This window comes from Mytilus galloprovincialis, chromosome 1, assembly GCF_965363235.1.
Source record: "Mytilus galloprovincialis chromosome 1, xbMytGall1.hap1.1, whole genome shotgun sequence".
Taxonomy (NCBI): domain Eukaryota; kingdom Metazoa; phylum Mollusca; class Bivalvia; order Mytilida; family Mytilidae; genus Mytilus; species Mytilus galloprovincialis.
This window is the reverse complement of record NC_134838.1, coordinates 111238169-111261106: the sequence shown is the minus strand read 5'-3', so window position 1 is coordinate 111261106 and position 22938 is coordinate 111238169. Positions and strand designations below refer to the sequence as shown.

Here is a 22938-nt window from a genome sequence, read left to right as displayed (position 1 = left end):
TAATATTGAAAAAATTCGTAATATGTAGTTGTATTAATTATTTATCATATGAATTTATTTTCATTTTCCGCCATACATGTATTGTGTATAATTATTGTATTTATATTTCACTGATGCATTCAAAAAAAAAAATTGTAAAATTGTATATTCTATAAGCTGTATTGCTTCTGAATAAAGCATTATGATTATTCAAACTTGTTTGCAATGAAGCAGTTTACGCTTTGATGACAGTCATATTTCTACGGCGCTTGTTTTGAAATATAGAACTTATTTATGTATAAAACACAAGTTTAAAGATGCATGCTTTTGAAGGCAGTAAAAAATATTCAAACTTTGAGTTTGCGATTCAACGTTTTTTTAATACATTTTCACAATGTACTGACGCATCTTTAGAGATAATTTCATCAAGATCAGAAAAGATATATTATATAGCCGCTTTTATGATCGATATATTGTTTTGAATCTTGTTTTATATGAAACCGAATTGACCCGTTTTCAGCATTACGCTAACCATGAGCAGAAGGTAGTAAACTTACACCCTCTTTTTAATGATTTACATGTTAAAACGATGAAGCTAAATGTTATGTTTTATGAGTTCACATTTAAGTAGTAATAAAATGGTTTCATGTCTGATTTATGAAATATATTTAATAGATAAGTTAATTTCAAACAACAAATTCGTAAGTGCATTTCAGTCGGAAGCAATTAAATCGATATTGTACATGCAAAAAAATGCTTGAAGATAGATAAATATTCATGTTTCATTTATTTATAATCACACAAACAGACAAAATCCACCATATCCCCGTGATACATGCATGACCAACTTAAAAGCAAGACCTACAGGCAAAGTCCTACTTAGTTATGTCAACACATTCTATTTTACAATTTGAGAGGAACTTACAAAGGTGTATAGAAATTAAATGAAAGGTATAAAAAGTGAATATTATGATATTTTATTTGTTAGTGTGAAGGAAAAGACACAGAGATAGTGTCGAGAGGATATGTTGTTATTTTACCTATATCAAGTATATGTATATGTAGACTAAAAATTATAATAGCAGGTTACTTCGAAATAGTTCAATTCAGCATACAACTCTCTGAGTCCCTAATATTATATTAAGGACAAGACCATCCGAAATTCATCTAAAATATGAAATTCAGCATTAAACTCGCTCAATCACTAATTTTAAGAACAAAACCATCCGAAATTCATCTAAAATATGGAATTCAGCATTAAACTCTCTCAATCACTAATTTTAAGAACAAGCCCATCCGAAATTCATCTTAAATATGAAATTCAGCATTTAACTCTCTCACTCATTAATTTTAAGAACAAGACCATCCGAAATTCATCTAAAAACAAAATTTAAGAATTTGCTATTTGTTTTGTCTTTTGTATATTTTTGGGGTATTAATTTTAACTGCTTACGATAACCATTACTAGTCGGTCTAAAGGGAAACATACTAGGTAGAATTGAAATTTTTTAGTTAAAAGTAACAGAAAATCGTTTAATGGCAAAAAGTAGATACCTAAAGTACCGAATTCCAAGGGATATCAAAAGAAACTGTACTGTAAAAAATAACAAAATCAAAACATCAACCACATCTAACGAATATCAATAAATCAATTTTCAATTTTTACAAATTAAAAGTGAATCAAGAGAGATGAAAAACGAAAACTAACAGAGTAGAATAAAAAGTATATTGTAATAAAAACACACATTTTGCTTTTAAATTAGAACTAAAGTCACCCAACACATCTTAATTTATAACAATATAACCTCTTTACATTAACTTTCACGAACACACATCTATGAAAGGCTTACCATCGGGTGGGAGTTTGTATAACTATATGTTTACCCAGTACACTTTGGAGTAGTTTAATCAATATATTATCGAACAACATATTCCGCGTGTGTTGTCGTTTGTTTTTAGTTGCACTTCGGTGTACCTGCATGTCGTTCCATTGCTTTCCTCTTATAGTTGATGTTTTTTCCCTCGGTTATGGTTTGTATACCGGATTTGTTTTCTCTCAATCGATTCATGACTTTTGAACACCGGTATACTACTGTTGCCTTTATTCAGTCTTTGGTGCATTTGTGTATGAAGTATTGCTGTTGTATTTACAAAGTCTCTTCTCGACCTTAAACAAAGTATTATCTGCGTTTGAAGTTGTCATTGAACAAAACCGGTTACGTTAATATAACATTAATAGGTGTTGTGATCAACATTTAAGTGCAATACAATAGTCATCTTTGCATTGATTTAGCAATAATGAATCAACGTACTGGTAGTTTTAAACACTTGATTCGAACCTAATATCTTTTCTGAACCTCTACTGGTGTATCCGCTTGGTATGTTACAAGGCTGCATGACCGTGGCACGTGTGGCGATCAATTCCAAAATATATAAATATTCAATTTGAATTAAAATATGTTGATCTGAATGGCCAGGGTAACAAAGTAGTGCTTTGATTCGAAAGATAGCCCGAAGCTCATTTAGTATGTGACCTGTTGTGATCATGCTGTAAAATCACCTTTCACGTATCTATATCTTGCAGAAGGTTGAATGATTGCAAAGCAGTTAAACTGCACAGGATGTGAACAGACTTAGTTCTTAAGTTGTTGGTTAAGCTTTCTCGCGAAATTGAACTACATGCCTTAGCGGAATCTGTGATATAACTATATATCACACAGTTGCTAGAGAATGTTAACGTCTGAAAGCGTTAGTGTATCCAACTCGATATTCATCACTGAAGCAATCACCTTGACACTAATTCTAAGATATATCATGTGCACTGAGATGCACCATCAAAGTATTGTTTTAGAGTTTACTTAAAAACATAAAGATTAAGCATAGCCAGATACCTTTTCAAATAGTAAAATGGGAAAAAGCACGTTTAATTTCTTTCATTATTAAAAATGAGTGAAGAGCCAATACGGCAAACCTGCTTTATATATTTTCCATAATTACCCAATAACGAACCAAAAAGCAAGCACCGTACCAAAATTTGATAAAGATGGAAGTGAGACATGTCTATGTTAGCTTTACTATGTAAACATCAGAAGAAAGCTATTTTAGACATGATGACGAGCAGATCTCTGAGAGCAGATTCGAAATTAATTATCTGAGATCTGAAACCAAGTGTGCAGCAAAATACATAATTTATTTTCAATTTGGTGGGTGATTCAAATTACAGAGTGCTATTAACGTTAGAGAACAGCAGGATATTATGATATGGGTAACATTCAGTTATTAATCAGTATCTGATTTTTCGTTTGATTCGTTAGTGTGAACGGAACTATTTAACTAAATGATTACATAGCTTTATCTAGAGATAATTGTATTAATTAATCTACAGGGAGTGAAAAGTAAAATTTGACAAGCTTTTGCCAGGTAGGAATGTTTAATTATTTTTCTTGCATTTTTCTGTAATGGATTCATCACAGAACAATAAGCATGTTTCGAATCCAAAATCAGTTTTTGAAATCGGCTATACATTAAAGAGATAAATTTCTGGGGCGCATCTTCACACATAAAACACACAAAAGCTTAGCACTTGTTTGAAGTATGCATTTATCTGATTATTTTGATCAGTACAGCTGGCAGACGATACGAAATCTAGTGCATCGATACTATCTATGTTGAAAGGTAAGAAAAGTTTGTTTACTTAAGGTTTATACACGCTATATTTCTGTTTTTTCGTCTCTATAATGATGAAGAACATTTGTTAATTGACCTTTTCAGCAGAAATGTTTCTTCATTTGTTACATATTACAAATTCCACTGTACGTACCAATTAGACACAAACGACGGACATCAAACGTTTTTTGACATGATAGTTAAAGATAAAAGATGCTACTGTAATTTGCAATACATGACTATTATCATTATTAATTCTAATTGTTTATGATTCCAAACACATTTAAAGTTTTCATTTTGTTTTTTTAAACAATGGATCTAAATTGGTCCCCCCATTTTTTTCTGTTCCGATCTAAGTAAAATAGATTATAGTGCAACAATGGAAACAAAAATATACTAGATATGTATATGAATATATATATACAAATACTAACCTTTGTGTTTGGGGGGGAAACAGAAACCAATCAAAGACACTGGTGTAGAAGTTCAATTTAACAAGAATGACATCTTTTAAGATAATTTTTTAAATAATTTAGTCCTTCCTTAAAATTGAATTTTGAATAAATCACAAATCTGCGTGAGAGGATATTTATGCACCAATTTTTATGTTATCAAAGATTGATGGATTGAAAATAGTTTCATGAAAATAAGGTTTATGATCAAACTCCTTTTTAATATCAATAACGTCGCAGTACCCAAATAGTACCTACATATTTAGCAAAACAGCAGCGGAAATAAGTATTTTTGAGACTAAACAATTTGCAATGTTATGATTTAACGTTATGCACGTCTTTCTACATGGCTAATTCTATGTAGATATGCACACAACTTTCACAGAATATATCAACAGATGAAGTTTTCCATGGAAAAAAGTAAAATATATAGAAACGTCACCATCCGACGTCCAAAAAAATTATCTTTTTAAAACTGTGAGGAAATAAAATACGTTACATTAGGCATGGGTGCAATTTGAGTACTCCTCATTACTGAATCATGCATTGGTCGTTAGGAGATCGATTGAAACCCATTATTTCTATGATTTAATATGGATTCAAAATAGATCGATGAAACTGTATAGAAGATAAGGATAAATCTACAAAATACAGCCAGAATGGAAACTTTTGTCTAAATCATAATTAAAAGTTGGTAAAGAAACTGTCAAAATAGGTGCAATTCGGATACCCTCAATGTAAGCGTCCATATCTTGTTATGGGATATTTTCAACTATATTGAGAGAATTTATTTGCATTATAATCAGGGAATTGGTTCAAAAGTGCATATATTGTCTATGCGATTTATTGAAACGTTATAGAGTACAATTATGTATCATTTAACTTATGTACTTATTTAAACTTCAGGTCAATAAAAATCTTATAAAAGCTGATTTCAATAATGTGGATACTGTGAACATCGTTGGGTATAAGAGTATATTGATAAGATCGAAAAACAAGGCAATAGCTCAGAATTTATGGTGCTGCATGTGATTTCATTGCCAATATATTTTTGAAACAATCATCGTTTCAAATTTCACAGATGTTCGTAATATATGAGTATTTATATATAAACCGTCAGTTGTGAAAATATTTCATTGATTCGTGGTTTATTAAAAAAAAAATCCTTGTCCGATGCCGTCAAAAGTTATGTTCCATGTGTCCGTCTCATTAATTCAATATGCCATCGACTTGTAAAATAACGATAATATCGAACTCCAAGGGAAATTCCAAACGGAAAGTCTCTTATCAGATTGCAAAATCCAAAGCTTAAACACATCAAACTCGACATTTATCTTACTTGGTACAGATATTTCCTTATGTAGTAAATGATGGTTAAGGTTACTTTTTGAATGTATATAATTATATTGAGCAAAATTTGAAGATAAACCAATAAATAATGATAAACCATGAAAAGTGGCTTTGTAGCTGAGGCTTGTTTTTTTTCCGTTCATCTGACTTATGTTACGATTGTACTAAAAAATATAGCTTGTTTGGTTTAGAATATGATTTGAGTATGATGGTTGATTTAGATTTAGTTCGTTTATGTTATTTTAATTTCACAAAAAGACATCTTGTCTTCTGAAGATCACATGTAGTTACATGTAACACTATTGATTATTACTAAATTAAACACGCTTTCAATGCGAGAATGAAATTGCTATTTGAATTTTGTTCTAGAATAATTTTGCGTATTTTGCATATAATTCATCAATATCTAGTTACAATCAAACTGACTATCGTTGGAATCCAATGAACCTACAGGAAAGGATTAACTTAAAACAAAAGAAGACAGTCTCTCTTTATGTGAAAGCAGACATGCTTTTGCTACATAAAGGAAATATTTCGTCCCTTCTTGACAGGTGCACCATGTGCAAAGCAGTTAAAAACTAGGTGCACCATGTGCAAAGCAGTTAAGCATTATAAGAGCCACGGTTGCATTCCTACAACTGACCTTACTATAGATTAAGGATTGTTACGTAACAAATACCACGTACATTTCTTTTTACAATCATCCGAAGGCTAATGCATCCGTGCATTCAATATTTATGTAATAAATATATATTGATACACTAAGAAAATAATTATTGGACTGGTAAAACAGGATAAGTTCCTAAAAAATCATGAAAGCTGCTCTAATTGATGGTTCTTGCATTTGTTTAATAGTTTTAGCATGTTTTATAAAGAACAACGACAACATAGAAAGTATATAAAGGTTTAAATACAATCCCATTTATTTCTTCTTGTTAGTTAAGATTTTTTTATTGCCTTCTAATGATGTCAAATTCGTAAATACACTTTTTATTAATTACAATCGTTTTATACGTTCACTTTCGAATATGAAGTTATCCTGTTTTAGTATTTCATTGTGATTTTATGGATTATGCATCAATCTTTATTTAGTTTATTCGAACTATACTTTTTTGTATAATAACCTTTAAAATTCAAGGACCTTATAGAAAATAATTAACTTGATATCAATCCGTTTATGTTATACCCAGCTATGTATTTGCTTTATATAATTTAAAGAATAAAGGAAATATCCCACCCTTTTTCGACGTGTGCACCATGTATAAAGCAGTAAAACAGTACAAGAGCTACGGTTCCATTCCCACAGCTGACCTTACTATAGATTAAAGAGTGTTACGTAACAAATACCGTGCAGTATATCGTTGCATATATAATCATTAGAGAGCTGAGGCATCCGTTCATTTAATATTTATGTAATATATTAGCGATGTGACTCTTTATATATATATAGCTACAAATCTGGGGAAATTAACATTTCTAAAATGGTGAACAATTCAAGGAAAATACCTTTCTACTTAGCAGCGTCACTTTTCAGTAGAAAACAAACAGTTTACTCTAGTTTATAACATTCATAAAGTTTTCATTAACTTTAGTAGAACAATATATGAACTTTTACAAACGCTTATTTTTAAACTATGATTATCTTTCTCTCGAATACAAATTGATAATAAAAAATTAATTGAAGCATTTATATTAAAATGATTGTACAAGATGACGTATTGGTCCATTGGTCCGGGTTTGTTTTATATGTTGGATTATATTTTGTTGATGTTGATTTACACATGTCACTATAATAAACAATTTAATTACTTACTTTCTTATATTAAAAGTATTTACAAAATAAGAAAATACAGTTTGACTTGGTGAAACAGGACAAGTTTCTCTGATATCGTGATAGCTTCTTGCATTTTTAAAGATGTTTCCAATATTAAAAGAAACAAGGGAAGCATCTGCATTGTTCAGCTTCAAATTAAGATAGCCCATCAATTCTTATTTGAAAGTTAAGATATCAAAACTCTAAAAATAGGATGATCTGGCGCTATAGAAAGGTCACTTTAAGTTTTGTTTGTGTGACTGAAATACAGATTATTTCTTGAGAAAGCATTTATAGTCTACCCATAAAGGTATAAAGCATGCTAGCTATTCTATATCGAATGAAAAATAATTTAGGAGACCCGTGGTGTTACCGTAGTCATGGTAGTGGTTAGCGCATCGGAATACCAATACAAATATTCCTTGTTCGATCCCAGTACGAGGAGAAACTGAATTTTCGGCTCTCCAATGACACCATATGCGTGTATAGTCTTGAGAAACGATGATAGTCCGTCCGAAGCGGACGATAAATGGCTGACCCGTGTTAATACAAGCAGCATTCGCACCAGCAAAGTTGAAAGGTATTAATATTAGTTGTAATAACTTGTTTCCCAATCCACTATAAACAAATATGTTTAAACTAAAAAAAATATAAAAATTAAGCTTTTCATATAGTTGGTTCAGAATTTTTCATTTTCTGTCCAGTAACATTTTCATGGCGTACTAAGTTTTCGATTTTATTTTCAAGAAGAAACAGGTTATTGTCCTTGCGTTTTTCGAAAAAAAAGTTACATTCATTGAGTGTGTGTGTGTTTTCTTTTATTGTTGCTGCAGTATTTTACAAACCGAAATTAACGACTTCAAAGTCTACTGCATGGTAAATGTTTTTAGTAACATGTTTACTTTAGTTCGAGGTTCCAACAAAATAACTTAAAGATTTAGCACGATTGGCAGAAATTATAGAAATTCAATCTTCTTATTTTTAAAGTTTTTGTATATCGAAAGTACTTGTCACAATCTAATTCATCAGTTATCAGAACTTTATAAAAGCTGGCATGTTGCCGTGACAAATTTCCCCGTCAACTGCAGCTTCTGACTATGATAACCGTTAATTTCTTGAAAATTGTTTTGATGTTCTATACAAAAGCTCAAATGTACTATAGCGTTACCTTTTCAGGCCTCAGATCAAAATAAACCAATATATCATTCTTGGAATTTCAGGTAACGTATAAATATTACCAAAAAGCAACTGTCACCGCCTGCTTGCATATCCCTAGTTAATACTCATCGTAAAAACAACAATAAATAAAGATTTTATCTTAAAAACCTGTTTTTATGAAGACGCTGATGTTAAAAGATTCTGTATCTTGGTTCCTCAGATCTTAAATTAACAGCAACTGGTGATGAAAGTATACATAAATTGTATAAGTTTTTAATTTCCTCAACAATTAATTGTCAGCTCAGTAGGCAAAATAATTATTCTACAGCGGATATACACTGCATGTCAAGAAAAAGAAACTTTAAAACAGATATATCATTATAAAATAAATATTATACCAAGAAGAAAAAAACAAGAGTTAAAGAAAAAAACTTTAAGCAATCTTTCAGATATTTTTATTCTGTGTCCTGTGGAATGCTTTGCAATTGTACTTTAGCGGTAGCTGGTTATAAGAAAATCTGTAATCAAATTAATTGGGTTTGGTATATGTTGACTTCTCAAGATCCGGCAGTAAAACTCTTGCTAAAATTGGTCGTCCGTTTTGTGTGCGGGGTGTATAAATAGGAAGCCTCGTCCGATCCCATTTATTTCTAAAAGTAGCACAGGATTTGTTTTAGATACATATTTGAAATGACTTGTTGATTAAAGCGTGTGTGCAAATTTTCGTCATAAATTCTCCGTGTGATCGAACATGTATGGTATGCCCGTAATGCACGTGTTGTTAAATTGTTCCAGTCCTGAACAGTCATGAAACATTTGCCACTGAATTTATTTTAAAGCAAACATCAACCAACACAATAAATATATAACAGATTGTATAAATACTGTCAACGTCTATAAATTCTGTCTCACAGAAGTTCATCCCGAAACTTTGTTGTAAACAATGGCATAATAAAATTGAGTATGGAAAGGGAGAATATGTCAAAGAGACAACAGCCCGACTAAAGAGCAGAACACGATGCCATCGGATGGTCGTCCACACAGGGGGAAAATCTCACAGGCGGGCTTCAGCTGCATGGCCCACAAACATGTGAAACTATTTCAGCGAAAATAAATGTCACACAAATTTCCGAAATACATAAATTAACCAAATATAAAAAAAAAAATACATACAAGACGTAAAATGCCCTTTCAATTATCTAGTCTTATGTGAGTTACCTTTCTAAGGTTGGAAAACAAAAACTGCTTCATTTTGATAACAAAAAATGGTTAACCAGATCCCTTTAATATGACCGAATAGTATCTCCATTTGAAAAAAAACTTATTAGTTTATGATGTGTGAGTCGACTCTTTTCCCTTAGGGTATCACCAGCCTAGTAGCTGAGTACTCTGCGATGCTGGCATAAAATACTGTTATTGTTTTTGTTATTGTTTTATCAAAATTTTCTGTTGTAACACTACGTACGAAATCATTTGAAATTAGGGGAACTCCGTCATTCAGAGCTCTGATTCCTTGTCCGTATTATGTTTTTATTGGTCCTAATGGTTCTACCTGCTCAACTACGTTCGCATTAAGGTATGACTTAGCAAATATTTGGACACCGACCGTCATTTACCTATTGTGTCTGTTTGTTTTGTTCACGCATCGGTGACAATATAAGAGAAATTGATGCGACTGTCATATAAGTGAGAGGTTTAGCTAGCTATAAAACCAGGTTCAATCCACCATTTCTACATAAGAAAGTCAGGAATATGACAGTTGTTATCCATTCGTTTGATGTGTTTGAACTTTTGATTTTGCCATTTGATTGGGACTTTCCTTTTTGAATTTTCCTTGGAGTTCAGTTTTTTTGTGATTTTACTTTTTAGAGATATTCTTAGAGATTAAATGCACATGCACCTGGTGCAGTAAAACTGGTATCGTTTTTATGTTTTTCGCTAAACATTATGCACTATATTGTGCCTGCTGCGGCATATCTTTTTGTTAAACATACATTGTAGGTCGTTATAATAAGATTCTTATCAAATCATACGTCACAATTGGTTGAATATGATATTGTTGATTTTCAAAGTTTTTATAAAAAGTTGTATAACTTCTTATACAATTTCAAGAATAATCATAGAAACCTTTTCATTGGTGAGGACTATCTTCATTTTGAAGATTGCTTATTTAATTTGTAAGCATAATTGTCTTCTTTTTATGTTTTAATTAATCAATTTGAAAACATCTGGATAAGACATAGGGTTTTCCCCCGGAGAGACATGCATAAGGCGCAAAGGTTGCACATAATTTACACAAAGTAGTAAAATATCGATATTAGCTCTTAACTACATCTAACGTTACTTTCACTTATGACGTAATTATTCTTAAATATTAGGAACATTTAAAACACATAATGTCCACAGCATTTAAACATGTTGAAATATTACAGAATGGTCAACAGGGAAAACAAAGATTGCATAACTCGTTAACAAAAAGAGTACTGTTTGGGGTATCTAGGTTTAAATTGTCTTTGTCCCTCAGCAGTTCGCTCAATTAATACCTTGCACATGCCATCTTCTAAAACGAAATAACTCGCATGTTTTAAATCCATTAACAAATGCGTTCAGATGAAAGAATAATTAGCAGAAGTATTTTACAAGTATGCAATAATTCAAGTTAGTTTTTACATATGCCAATCATGACCACACGTGATCGAGTAAATAAGCATTAAAAAATATCAACAGACGACAGCCTCCACGTGTAGTGTATTCCGAAATTTTTAAAATGAAAGAAGAAACAAATACCCTTAGATCTATCCCATACATTAAGACAACTACAGATTCTGTCAAGTTGTAATAATTAACTTTTCAAAGGAAATTTGATTTCGCACTACACATCCAATGCATGCCAATATAGTATTCAGTAACGTTAAAAAATTGGTGGAAATGATTCTTATTCCAGGATCTTTAAAAAACTCTTTTCTTTTGCCCGGTTAAAAGTTAACTTGGTTAAAGGATTCCTTAACCAGGTAAACTTGGTCCAAGCGAGGGTCCAAGTCATCATTTGTCACTTTAAAAGTTTTTCATTAAAAAACACTTGGTCATAGAAATGTTTGACTAGGTAACTTGGTCCTAGGCATCAGTTTCTCATGAAAAACTTGGTCAAAGAAAAAGCCAACGTGTCACTTTCAAGGGACTTATATAAAAAAAAAAAGCTTATCTGCACTGTAATTGGACAATTTCTGTCCAAGTCCATGATGTATCCAAGTTTCAATGGAAAATGATGATATTGACTTCCATCCAAATCCGTAAAAGTTTTTTGATCAACGTTTTCTTTGACGGTTATTATCCTGGTAACTTTGATAACTATCTGCAACTTTAAAAAAAAAATCCATCAAATGCATTGACCAAGAAGAGTATTGGAAAAACTTTGATACTGACATCTGTTCTTTAGAGTAATAAAAATGTGCATAAACAGTACCATAAACAGCCCTTGTTAATATTGAAGTGAATGTATGGCTATATACTGTTCGCAATGAATCATAAATTAGGAATATATTTTACGTTTCAGTGTTGAAATAAATATAAACCAGATTCCAACACATTATAAGATACTGAATTGTTTTAATTATCTGACATCTTCTTTGCCCATATGCAACGAAAATGTAAAACCACATGGTTCCCCATTTAACAGTCGTTTGTGCTGAATACACCTGGACTTTGGAATTTATATTTGACAAAAGTCTGTCTTTACTTTATCGTTTATATTTATTTTATCTTTATTGTAATTTTATTGGATGCATATGACATTACAGAAAGATCTGAAAGATTTTGAAAATGATTAAAAGTATAATAAAATTCTCTTATCTTTCTTATTTTCAACTGTTTCTCTCGAAACATAATTTACCATATTCGGTCTAAAAACAACACTTTATTTGCCCTCATTAACTGATACATGATAGAATGCATTCTACATATAAATAGGACATTTGTTACAGAAAAGATTTGACTTATTGGACATACCACTCTACTACTAACACTAGATACGTTGTGTTGCATTATATATTTGACAACAGTACCAAAAGCTATAAATCCGGCTTTAAAGAGAAGCACGCTGAACAAGCTTTATGTAAATCCAAAGACTTGGTAATACCAAGATTAAAGTTTTTAAAAAATCATAACGTATTTATTTTGCAGGATGATAGACCAATCAGATCCCAGCGGTAGTAACTACACGTCGTTTATCAATATCGTATGGATTACCATTGTGTTTGTCTTGAATGCTTGTACTTGTGCTGATTACACACGAATACGTAAGTTTTTGACATTATGCTTCAACGTTCGATAGAAAATTGTCAAATTTAATTCTAATCCACTAGCATCGCTCTATCCTCTTTTTATGCTTAGACGACTAAAAACTATGATATATATCATTTCTGTTCCCTATTGTCAACTTGTCATTCTTGAGTAGTAAAATTTGTTATAGGGGCACCTCATACTCTGATTAGTATGATGTCACATACAGAGATATATTCATCACTAGAACAAGTCCTACATCCATAAGTTAAACGGTCTCCGTTATGAGTTTGAATTGAAATATCGTTGCAGTGTTTAAACTATGTACATTGTTGTTTATCTAAAGTATCACGCTTCTGACTTTTGACATTATGGTTATTAAATTATTCGTCGTTGATATTTGTATTCGACAATGATAAAAATTGTCATTTATAGACAACAAAGGACATCTTCATAATGACTCATTCATGATTCATGATCCATCATGGCACAAATTAGACTGAAATATACCGAATTAGGTGAATTCGAATTACTTTCTGGGTTAGTTTTAAATTTGTTTTTCGTTCATTTTTTTACATAAATAAGGCCGTTAGTTTTCTCGTTTGAATTGTTTTACATTGTCTTATCGGGGCCTTTTATAGCTGACTTTGCGGTATGGGCTTTGCTCATTGTTGAAGGCCGTACGGTGACCTACAGTTGTTAATGTCTGTGTCATTTTGGTCTTTTTTGGATGGTTGTCTCATTGGCAATCATGCCACATCTTCTTTTTTTATATTAAAGGCGAATACTCATAACCAAAGGGATGGCGAATTGACAATGCATAATATCAACGGAAAGCATTATATTCAACAATGATCCTAAAGAATAAACATATCCAACGTAGTCGAATGTATACGATGATATTGTTTTTAGAATTTATTCGGACCATGATATTGTTAGAAACCAAAGTAAAATAATTGATATTGTTAAAAAAAGAAAGAAAGTAACATCAATAATCTAACTATCCAAGAATACTGAACATTGTATACAATAACTCAACTTTAAACAAACAAACAAAGAAAAACAATGAAACATGGTTAAGAAGTTGTTGCCTATGATGTTATACTTGTTAATTGTCATCCATTGTAAATGACAGATGTGAAAAATAGTTCTGATAATGACACAATGACATAAGACCGAGGAAAAATAGGAACTCATATACTTTGTCTCCTTTTTGGTAGACGTAACTAAGTCTTTCTTTATGGCTCTCAGTTGAAAGTAACAAATAAACAATAAAGTGATTTTTGAGTACACACAGCTTGGATAACTTAAAAAAATATCATTATAGACAATATGACTTTATCAGCTAAATAACATATTATTTTAACAGTTGATTTTATTTCCCCGATAGTAACAGATACCCAATTCACACTTTTAGTGTACTAGACCGGGAAGTGTCAGCGCGGTCATATTAATCATTTGGTTTTACTTCTTTACCAATTAGACCAGTCCTGGAACTAATTTTAATTTAATTACGCTGCATACTGTGAGCGAGATCTGACATCACTATTTCCAGCTTTTGTTATGCGTAAGCTGTTCTATTACTTAATCTGTTTTTGTATTTTATATCTTTCTTTAACCAGATCTTTCATTTGTCTTAAGTTTATGGCGATTGCAATGCATCTTTCAGGTGCCATGCCTGGCTTAACATAAGCAAATCTTTGATAGCATTTTTGGCATAGGCACGAAGGATTAATTTGTTTGCTGTCATTGGTTTCAAAAGGTCATGCGTGCATTCTCAATTCGTTAAATATAAGTTGAAAGGAACTGAAAACAAATCTTTAGAAATGATGTTGTAATATTCGTTTTGTTTATTATTGTATCTTCACTCTACAGTTAGCGTCTCTGTTTCCTTTTTTAAGTAATTTAAGTTTTCAATATTTTGGTTAAACAAAAGTACTTAATCAATGTGAGTAGATTTTTCTCACTAATAGCTCTGAAACCTGACAAAACCTTATTTGAATATGAACAGTTGGTACTTGAATTGTATTTAAACTACTCAACATGGTTTTTTTGTTTGCTATTAAAGATAATTTTGACATAAAAGTATTTGCAAATGTTGCCCGTCCACGTCCTCTCATTGTTTTCAACTTAAATCCATCTGATGAGTGAAGCCTTTTTCAACTGATTTTATAGTTGTTATTATGTTGTACTGTTACGTACACCACTGTCCAAGGTTTAGGGGGGGATTGGCACCAACAAACTAGTTTAACCACGCCACATTCTGTATGTGCCTGTCCCAAGTCAGGATTGTAATCCAGGTATTGTTGTTTGTTGCTGTCTGACATGTTTTTCGTTCAATCATTTTTTTACATAATATATGAATAAGGTTGTTTTCTCAATTGAGTTGTTTTATATTTGTCTTTTCGAGGCCTGTTATAGCTGACTATGCGGTATGGATTTTGCTCATTGTCATTTGGTCTCTGTTGGAGAGTTGTCTCTGGCATTCATACCACATCTTTTAATTTTTATAATTAGTATTAAACAAACTCAAGGAAATTGGTCTTTCTTAATTTCATACCATCTATAAGTTTTAAATGTGTATGATGTATGCCGTGTATTTCATTAAAAAAGCTAATATGGTAAAGCTTAGCATATACAAATTATTTATTTCAGTTAATGCAAATGATGTAAATATTTGCAAGCAGCCTTTATATTATGATATGGATACCTTGTATATCATTAGAGCACAGAATAAAATATACAGTCGTAACTGTGAACTTAGATTTCTGGACTGGAATGATGCTATTGTCGGACAACCTTGTGTTAGTTTGTGTGTCCGTGTTCATAATAATTCTATGAAAAGCTGTGATTTTCGAATGACATATTATGATGGTCTTGGAGATCTAAATGCTCAGGTGAGAATTTAACTCAATAACTGGTTTTAGAAAATGAATAAAAATTTAAAATCTGACAAGTTTTCCAATTTAATCTCAAAGTATTGTTATCCATTTACTGGGCTAAATATCGTTATATGTTTTTGTCCATATGAGTTTTGTGTAAAAGGACAATATTGCAGGTGTTTTCCATTGCGATATAGTTTGGCTATTCAGTGGTTTGTTCAAGTATTATATTAATAGTTCCAAACTTTGATCACGAAAATCGAAGTAGTAAAGATTTATGATGGCATGTGAAATAAGACGACCATTTAATATTCCGGGGAAGGATGGGGTTGGGGTGGGGTAGTAATACTATTTTGATTAATTATTTATATAATTCATATACTTGGGTTTTAAAAAAAAGTTCACAACCGATGCGGTTCGATATGATTTCACCAAAAGACAAAAATGTGAACAATAAGAGGTCTGCGTATGACCTTTTACAATGATCGAAACCTATATCGTATACTAGCTATAAAGATGGCATACATAAAAAAGAAAACAAGTGGCCTGATGTATACTACTACAATAACAAACAAAAACAATAATTGCACACAACAATCAACAAGATCGACTGGGTTACAGGCTCCTGATTTGTAACAAACACATGCATGTGTGTGAGCGTTCAATATAAAAAAGGAGATGTGGTGTGATTGCCAATGAGACAACTCTTCACAAGAGACTAAAATGACATAGAAATTAACAACTATAGGTCAACATACGGCCTTCAACAATGAGCAAAGCCTATACCGCATAGTCATCTATAAAAGGCCCCGGAATGACAATGTAAAACAATTCATACGAGAAAACTAACGCCCTAATTTATGTACAAAAAATGAACGAAAAACATTTTCTTAAGTGACGGACATCTACTCAACTTTATGTTACATTCGAAAATCTATGGATCATTCAGATCAAATTCGTTTTATTTATATAAAAGTTTTCAATTAACTCCCCCTTTCGTATCTTCTCCCTTTTGTACTGTAATTAAACGTATAAGGAATAAGTGAGTCCAGCACGTTGCATAGTTGACAATGTTTGAGGAGAGAAACTGTGTGTATTTATGTAGATATTTTACAGTGAACCACTACAAAAATATGCCAGAACGGTTCCATTAAAAGTACCAATGTCTTTCAGGCGGAATGGGTGAAGAATATGATGAACATCAGTTGAGAATTAAATTTTAAAATCCTTATTTGTTTCAGAGTTTTGACTGTCATTCCTTTCCACCTATATTATGGTGTTCTAGAAAAAATGAAATTAAAATAGAGTTTACTGAATTGAAAAAATATAAAGGCTCTGGTTATGATATAACCCTTGAGGTGACCTCTTATTGTTCCCATGATGAGGATTCAACTAAAGGTAGGTGTTTACATGTTTGTTTTTGTTGTGATTAAGATAACACAATATTGACTGATGTACCCCTATTTTTGACACTTTTACCTGTTATGTATTTTGTTTTGTTCACACATCGTTGCTTACATATTAGAATTTTATTTGACTGTCATACAAGTGAGAGGTTTAGCTAGCTATGAAACCAAGTTTAATCAATAATTTTCTACATTTGAAAATGCCTGTACCAAGTCAGGAATATGACAGTTGTTGTCCATTCGTTTGATCTGTTTTTGGATTTTGCCATTTGATTAGGGACTTTCCGTTTTGAATTTTCATCGGATTTAAGTATTTTAGTGATTTTACTTCTTAGAAAACCGAAGGAATCAAATTTAGAATTACTAAAAATATTGGCAGATTTCATTCGTATACTATTAAACCCTTAAAGAAGACAACTGAAACATTTTAATTAAACGGAGTGTATGCTACTTATATTACAAGTGAACTTCAATCAGAACACTTTCGTCTTAAAATGTTAACATTATATTATATCAAATACTTCGGGAAATTGTTGGTGAAATCGTTTATAGTTTGATTGACCCTATGGTGTGCTCGATTATTACACCACCAAAGAAGCAATCATAAAACAAACCATTCCATCGTAAAGTAAAGTAATTGTGTTTATATTGTAGATTCAGACAGCTATAAATATAATTTACTCAATTATAAATGTTATTACATTCTGTTAGATTAAGATAAATATGTTTTGCAGATGAATAAGATTGAAAATATTTTATTTCTTTTTCATCACCATGAAAACAATACTTATTTACAAATTATAAACTACACGACGTATTCTATATAAATAAACTACATGAAAGCTAGTTCTCTAAAATACACACTTAACTCCATAAATGATTATGAAACACAGCATCCCCGATGTTTCAATAAACACAATGATAGAAACAAATACCAGTTTGGGTTTTTATAATGGTATAACGTTGAAATATTTTTGTATTTTTGTAGGCACTGATTCCGGTATAAAGCGAAAGGGTGAATCGTATAACGAAGAAAAAAGGAAAGAAGAGAAAAGAACGAGAGATACAGTTATCATAGCTGGTTCTCTTGTTAGCACAGTTTCGTTTATACTAGTTATTTGCTGGGTAACATACTGTTGCTGGAAACGGCAGCACCCATCAGATTCCACATCATCAAATAGACCACATACTGCAGGCAGTGCTACATCTTCATCTACGCCCAAATCAGAAGGTATTGAACGGTTAATTGAATAATTGTATGGGCGTTTCTATTTAATCTAAAAGGATTATACTTTCCTTTTCTAAAAACATTGGCAACATATCATGTGCTTCTAAAATATTAACAAAAAATTATTAGTCTTTTGAAATATTAATGTTAACAAAAGTATGTATTAAATGTTGGGAAGCAAACTGGCAGCCTGTTTAAATTGGCAACGTACGATTAGTAAAGATTAATAGTCATTCAATTATTTAGTAAAAGCCTGATCGTCGCCGGCACGAAATTAGAAAATCATAATTGCTTTTAAAAATATACATGTCATATCTAATGTTTCCCTGGCTTAACTTAGTCTGGAATTTAAAACCAAGTAAAAAGTCTTGTCAATTAGCACACATGAATTTCTATTACTTTGCATCAAACATTCGATTTAATATACAAGTTTGATACTCCTGAGGCAGAGAGTCTCCGAATCTAAATCATGGCTGATACTTTTTGCATCGACAGAGATTATAACTTCAAGCCCAACCCATGGGTTCACGTATTCATATTCGATAGAGTAAACCTACATCCCTTTTAATTGAATTAAAACTAGTAAAACAATCTGATTTAAACGTGATTTGAAAATTTTGAACTAGATATTGGCAGTGAAATCAGATAGAATTTCAATAACACTTGTGTAGATATATCAGACATGGAATAAAACAGCTTGAGCATCATGACTTCATGTGTTTTTGGAGACTTATAACGTCAAACTGTCTTGTTATGACAATTATATCAAGCCTATAATTAAATTCCCCTTGATAAAAATATTGTAACCATGACTAAGTATGATTTGAAAAAATATATTCAGAGAGGTATATAAATACAAATATTAATCGAGGAAAACACATGAGTGAAAACAAACAAAAAGAGCAACACATTTGCTCCTCAAGCAAGTTTATTTTGGATTTAAACAACATTTATTAATATGGTATAATTGTTTTTAGTGTTTTTGTTAGTAACTATAACTTTATTTTTTAAGAATTCAGTACAATTCCTTGTTTATAATATGTTTTGTATGTACGTGCTTGTTAATCTACTGATCGATATTAAAAAGAGTAGTGTTACTATCTTTAAAACTTAGCTTTTTGTCCATCTGATGAGTTACAATGTAAGCCTTTTTCAACTGATTTTTTTAGTTCGTTCTTATGTTGTACTGTTAAACCAATGTCTTAGGTTAGGGGAGGATTGGGATCCCGCTAATATGTTTATGTTTAACCCCGACACATTATGTATGTATGTGTCTGTCCCAAGTCAGGAGCCTGTAATTCAGTGGTTTTCGTTTGTTTATGTGTTTCATGTTTGTTTTTCGTAGCTTTTATAGCTGACTATGCGGTATGGGCTTTGCTCATTGTTGAAGACCGTACGGTGACCTATAATAGTTGTTAATTTCTGTGTCATTTTCATGATAAATGTAAATAAATCATTCATCATAGTTTCATTTCGAGTACATATTTGATAATGAAATTTCAATATATATATTTATGGAACGCTCCCTATTAAATGCATTTTTATACGACCTCAAATTCTTTTGGGTTCCTTTGAAGTCATCTGCGTCGAGTGCGTTGTCGTAGTCCTCGTCCAAAGTCACATTAGAATTCCGGTCAATAACTTTAGTTTAAAATGAATGGATCTCAATGAAAATTCACAAGAAGGTTCAATACCTCAAAAGGGAGGTTTCAAATTGGATTGATTTTGGCCAATGTGGGTTATGGTACCCAAAGTTTAGGAATTAAGGGGACAAAAACAAGCATTTTTTGTAGTTTCCGGACAATACCTTGTGTGTTAGTATATGAATCTCTCTGAAATTGTACCACAAGCACAAACAATGTATAGTCGTGAGTAATAAATATTAAGAAACAATTGTAAGAAAGCCTTTGCTATAAAATTTAACAGGGTCCGGTCAAAGACCATGTCAGTATTCAGCATGTGCTACAACAGGGACGACAACTCAACAGTATTACCAGCCACAAGGAAGACCATTTTTACAACAAAAACCAACACATCCATATGTCAATGCTTATAATTACCCACGATCTAATGCAGATAGGTAAGTGGTATATACTATAATCCAATGGAGTTCAAATTCCTTAGAAAGAATCCTAGTTTTATAATACTGCACAGCATAATTGGATTTTAATTACACATCACGAGACGAGTTAAGTAAGAAACATGCAAAAGTTATCTCTAAATTGATAACATAATTAAAACAACTTTACGAATAGTCATTTTCAAATCGTGTCTGATCGAGAGGCTTGCTGTTATTTAAAACGTGTATTTAAAACTAGACGTTTTAAAAGTCCATTTCAGTTGTTTTGAATAATTACAATCCTGCGTGACCAATTTCAATATAATATATAGAATTCCAATTAATCTTATTTATAGGTATTGAATATTTAATTTCATCCAAGAATGAAAGCTTTTGAAAAAAATAGTTAAACTATTTAATGGACGCACTATAATTTGCTTAAATCGTTTTCAGGTATGTACAATTTCCAGACTCTGGAATTGACATGAAAGAGTCTTTTGTACAATATAAAAGTCAACCACCAACGAGAGATGTACATTTTCAAGATGAACATTTTTTAAGTATGGACCACATGGAAGGAGGACATTCATATGATGCTGATGATGATAGCCCAGATAAAGACATAACGCCGCCTGTACCACCAAGACCAAATTTAACTCAACACCAAGGGAGACAATACTTTATATGATGAATTAATTGAATTTGTAAGAATAAGATAATTAGAATGTAATTATTATGGAAGGGAGAGAGAGAGAGAAAAACAAATTTCATTCATTGTACATTTTATTTCATAGATACTTGTAGACTTTATTTCATAGATACTTGCACACTCTGTTTCATAGATACTTAAAGTTGTAATCTTTATTTCATCTGAGATACTTGCACACTTTGTTTCATAGATACTTAAAGTTGTAATCTTTATTTCATCTGAGATACTTGCACACTTTGTTTCATAGATACTTAAAGTTGTAATCTTTATTTCATAGATACTTGTACATTTGATATTTGTACACTTTGTTTCATAGATACTTAAAGTTGTAATCTTTATTTCATAGATACTTGTACACTTGACACTTGTACACTTTGTTTCATAGATACTTAAAGTTGTAATCTTTATTTCATAGATACTTGTACACTTTTTTGATAGATACTTAAAGTTGTACATTTTATTTCATAGATACTTGTACACTTTGTTTCATAGATACTTAAAGTTGTACATTTTATGTCATAGATACTTGTACACTTTGTTTCATAGATACTTGTACACTTTCATCACAACTGACATTGTTTAATTTGATTCAAATTTGGGGTAATCATTTGACCAATCTCTATCACGTTATGTTGGTATTGTCCAGAGTGATATTGCCTCTACAGGAGGAAATTGACAATATTTCTTTGCAAAAGTGAAAACATTTATTTAAGTTATATTGACTTGAGAATGAAAATATTTTGTCTAGTTTGACATTATCGATCAAAGTCGGGACCAGATATGATATGTTTATATTTTTCTTGTCTTGATTTTAGGATAATGGGACACATATATAGTAATACACTAAACACTTGATATATAATGCGATATTACAGAGAAATAATTGTATTAAAAGTGTACAATACATAATGAATATTGTTTTAGAATAACCTCACCGAAAAAACTCCCTTTTAGCATAGTCCACCTACCAAGTCGACGGTTGTTGCAAGATATTGTAACCCTTCTGAAATAGTCCCATTGTTTTGGCATAAACCAAAACTATAGTTTTCATATTATTTGTTTGAGTTCCTTGTTTTGTCCCCTGAATTCTCTTTTTAATGTGTTCGAAGATTTGTTTCATTCGCTTGATACCGATTTTCGTGGATTTCGTTGTTTTTAGGGAACCGCGAATTCCTATGAACAACGAATTACAAATTTTCTATAAGAATGTATGAAAACTTTGGCAGAAGTACGCAATTAAATATCCACGAAAATGCAAGTTTCCATCAATCTACGAAAATTGGGACCCTAGAAATTAAATGAATTCACAAAAAACTGTAAGTAAAGTTTACTATGTGGTTTCTAGATATATAGTATGAACATTTCATAATACAGAATGTAATAAGGTCGCGTCGAACATTGTAATGTGTAATTGTTTAAAACTGTATAATTATTTCATTCAATATTTAAACCATGTTTTTCCATATTTAAGATATTGTTTATATATTTATGTTCATGATGGCATACTTGGTCTATTATTTATTTTGTATTGTTGACTGATTAGTTTTTTTTTATAATAAATAGATTATAATAGTTCCTTAAACATTTACGAATTTCAAAAACACGTGATTTTGATATATATGATATGAACATGCCCTGTAAGGATTCAAAACTTATGCTCAATATCACTTTAAATACCAACGAATGATCTGCTTTTATTTGCAGGTTATCTTATTTCAGCTCAAACTGAGATTTAACGCCATATACTGTATGCGTCCATATTTATATCTTATTTCGTCGAAGGTTGTGGGTTTATGTTAATGCAAAAATGTAATATTAATTGTATAATAAAACAGTATTTATGAATTTGAAAATCTGCTATATTATTATATTAAAAGGAAACCCATCTGAAGACGAAAACAGCTTCGTACTGAACAGTCTTCATTGTCAGTTTGGTTCTTTTCGATGAGATAAGGAAA

General features: G+C 31.3%; 1 protein-coding gene across 3 annotated transcripts; it reads left to right on the top strand.

Moving 5' to 3' along the window:
- Positions 1–3118: 3118 nt before the first annotated feature.
- LOC143051563 (uncharacterized) lies at positions 3119–22833 on the top strand. 3 transcript variants are annotated; one of them, XM_076224463.1, is made up of 7 exons: positions 3119–3244; positions 12598–12713; positions 15352–15593; positions 16820–16976; positions 17973–18215; positions 20139–20292; positions 20725–22833. In XM_076224463.1, exons 2-7 carry the CDS (start codon positions 12599–12601, stop codon positions 20957–20959), a joined length of 1146 nt encoding a protein of 381 aa, XP_076080578.1. In that variant the 5' UTR covers positions 3119–3244; position 12598; the 3' UTR covers positions 20960–22833. The 3 variants fall into 3 exon arrangements, with proteins under 3 accessions (XP_076080578.1, XP_076080569.1, XP_076080574.1); XM_076224454.1 differs by having other exon boundaries at positions 3136–3399; XM_076224459.1 differs by lacking the exon at positions 3119–3244 and adding an exon at positions 3488–3654.
- The last annotated feature ends 105 nt before the right edge of the window (positions 22834–22938 follow it).

Bases quoted from the DNA above. Each gene is read 5' to 3' on its own strand.
- LOC143051563 (XM_076224463.1), top strand. From the start codon at position 12,599: ATGATAGACCAATCAGATCCCAGCGGTAGTAACTACACGTCGTTTATC. The intron at 15,594-16,819 runs GTGAGAATTTAA...TATTTGTTTCAG, and splicing joins TTGGAGATCTAAATGCTCAG to AGTTTTGACTGTCATTCCTT. The intron at 18,216-20,138 runs GTATTGAACGGT...AAAATTTAACAG, and splicing joins ATCTACGCCCAAATCAGAAG to GGTCCGGTCAAAGACCATGT.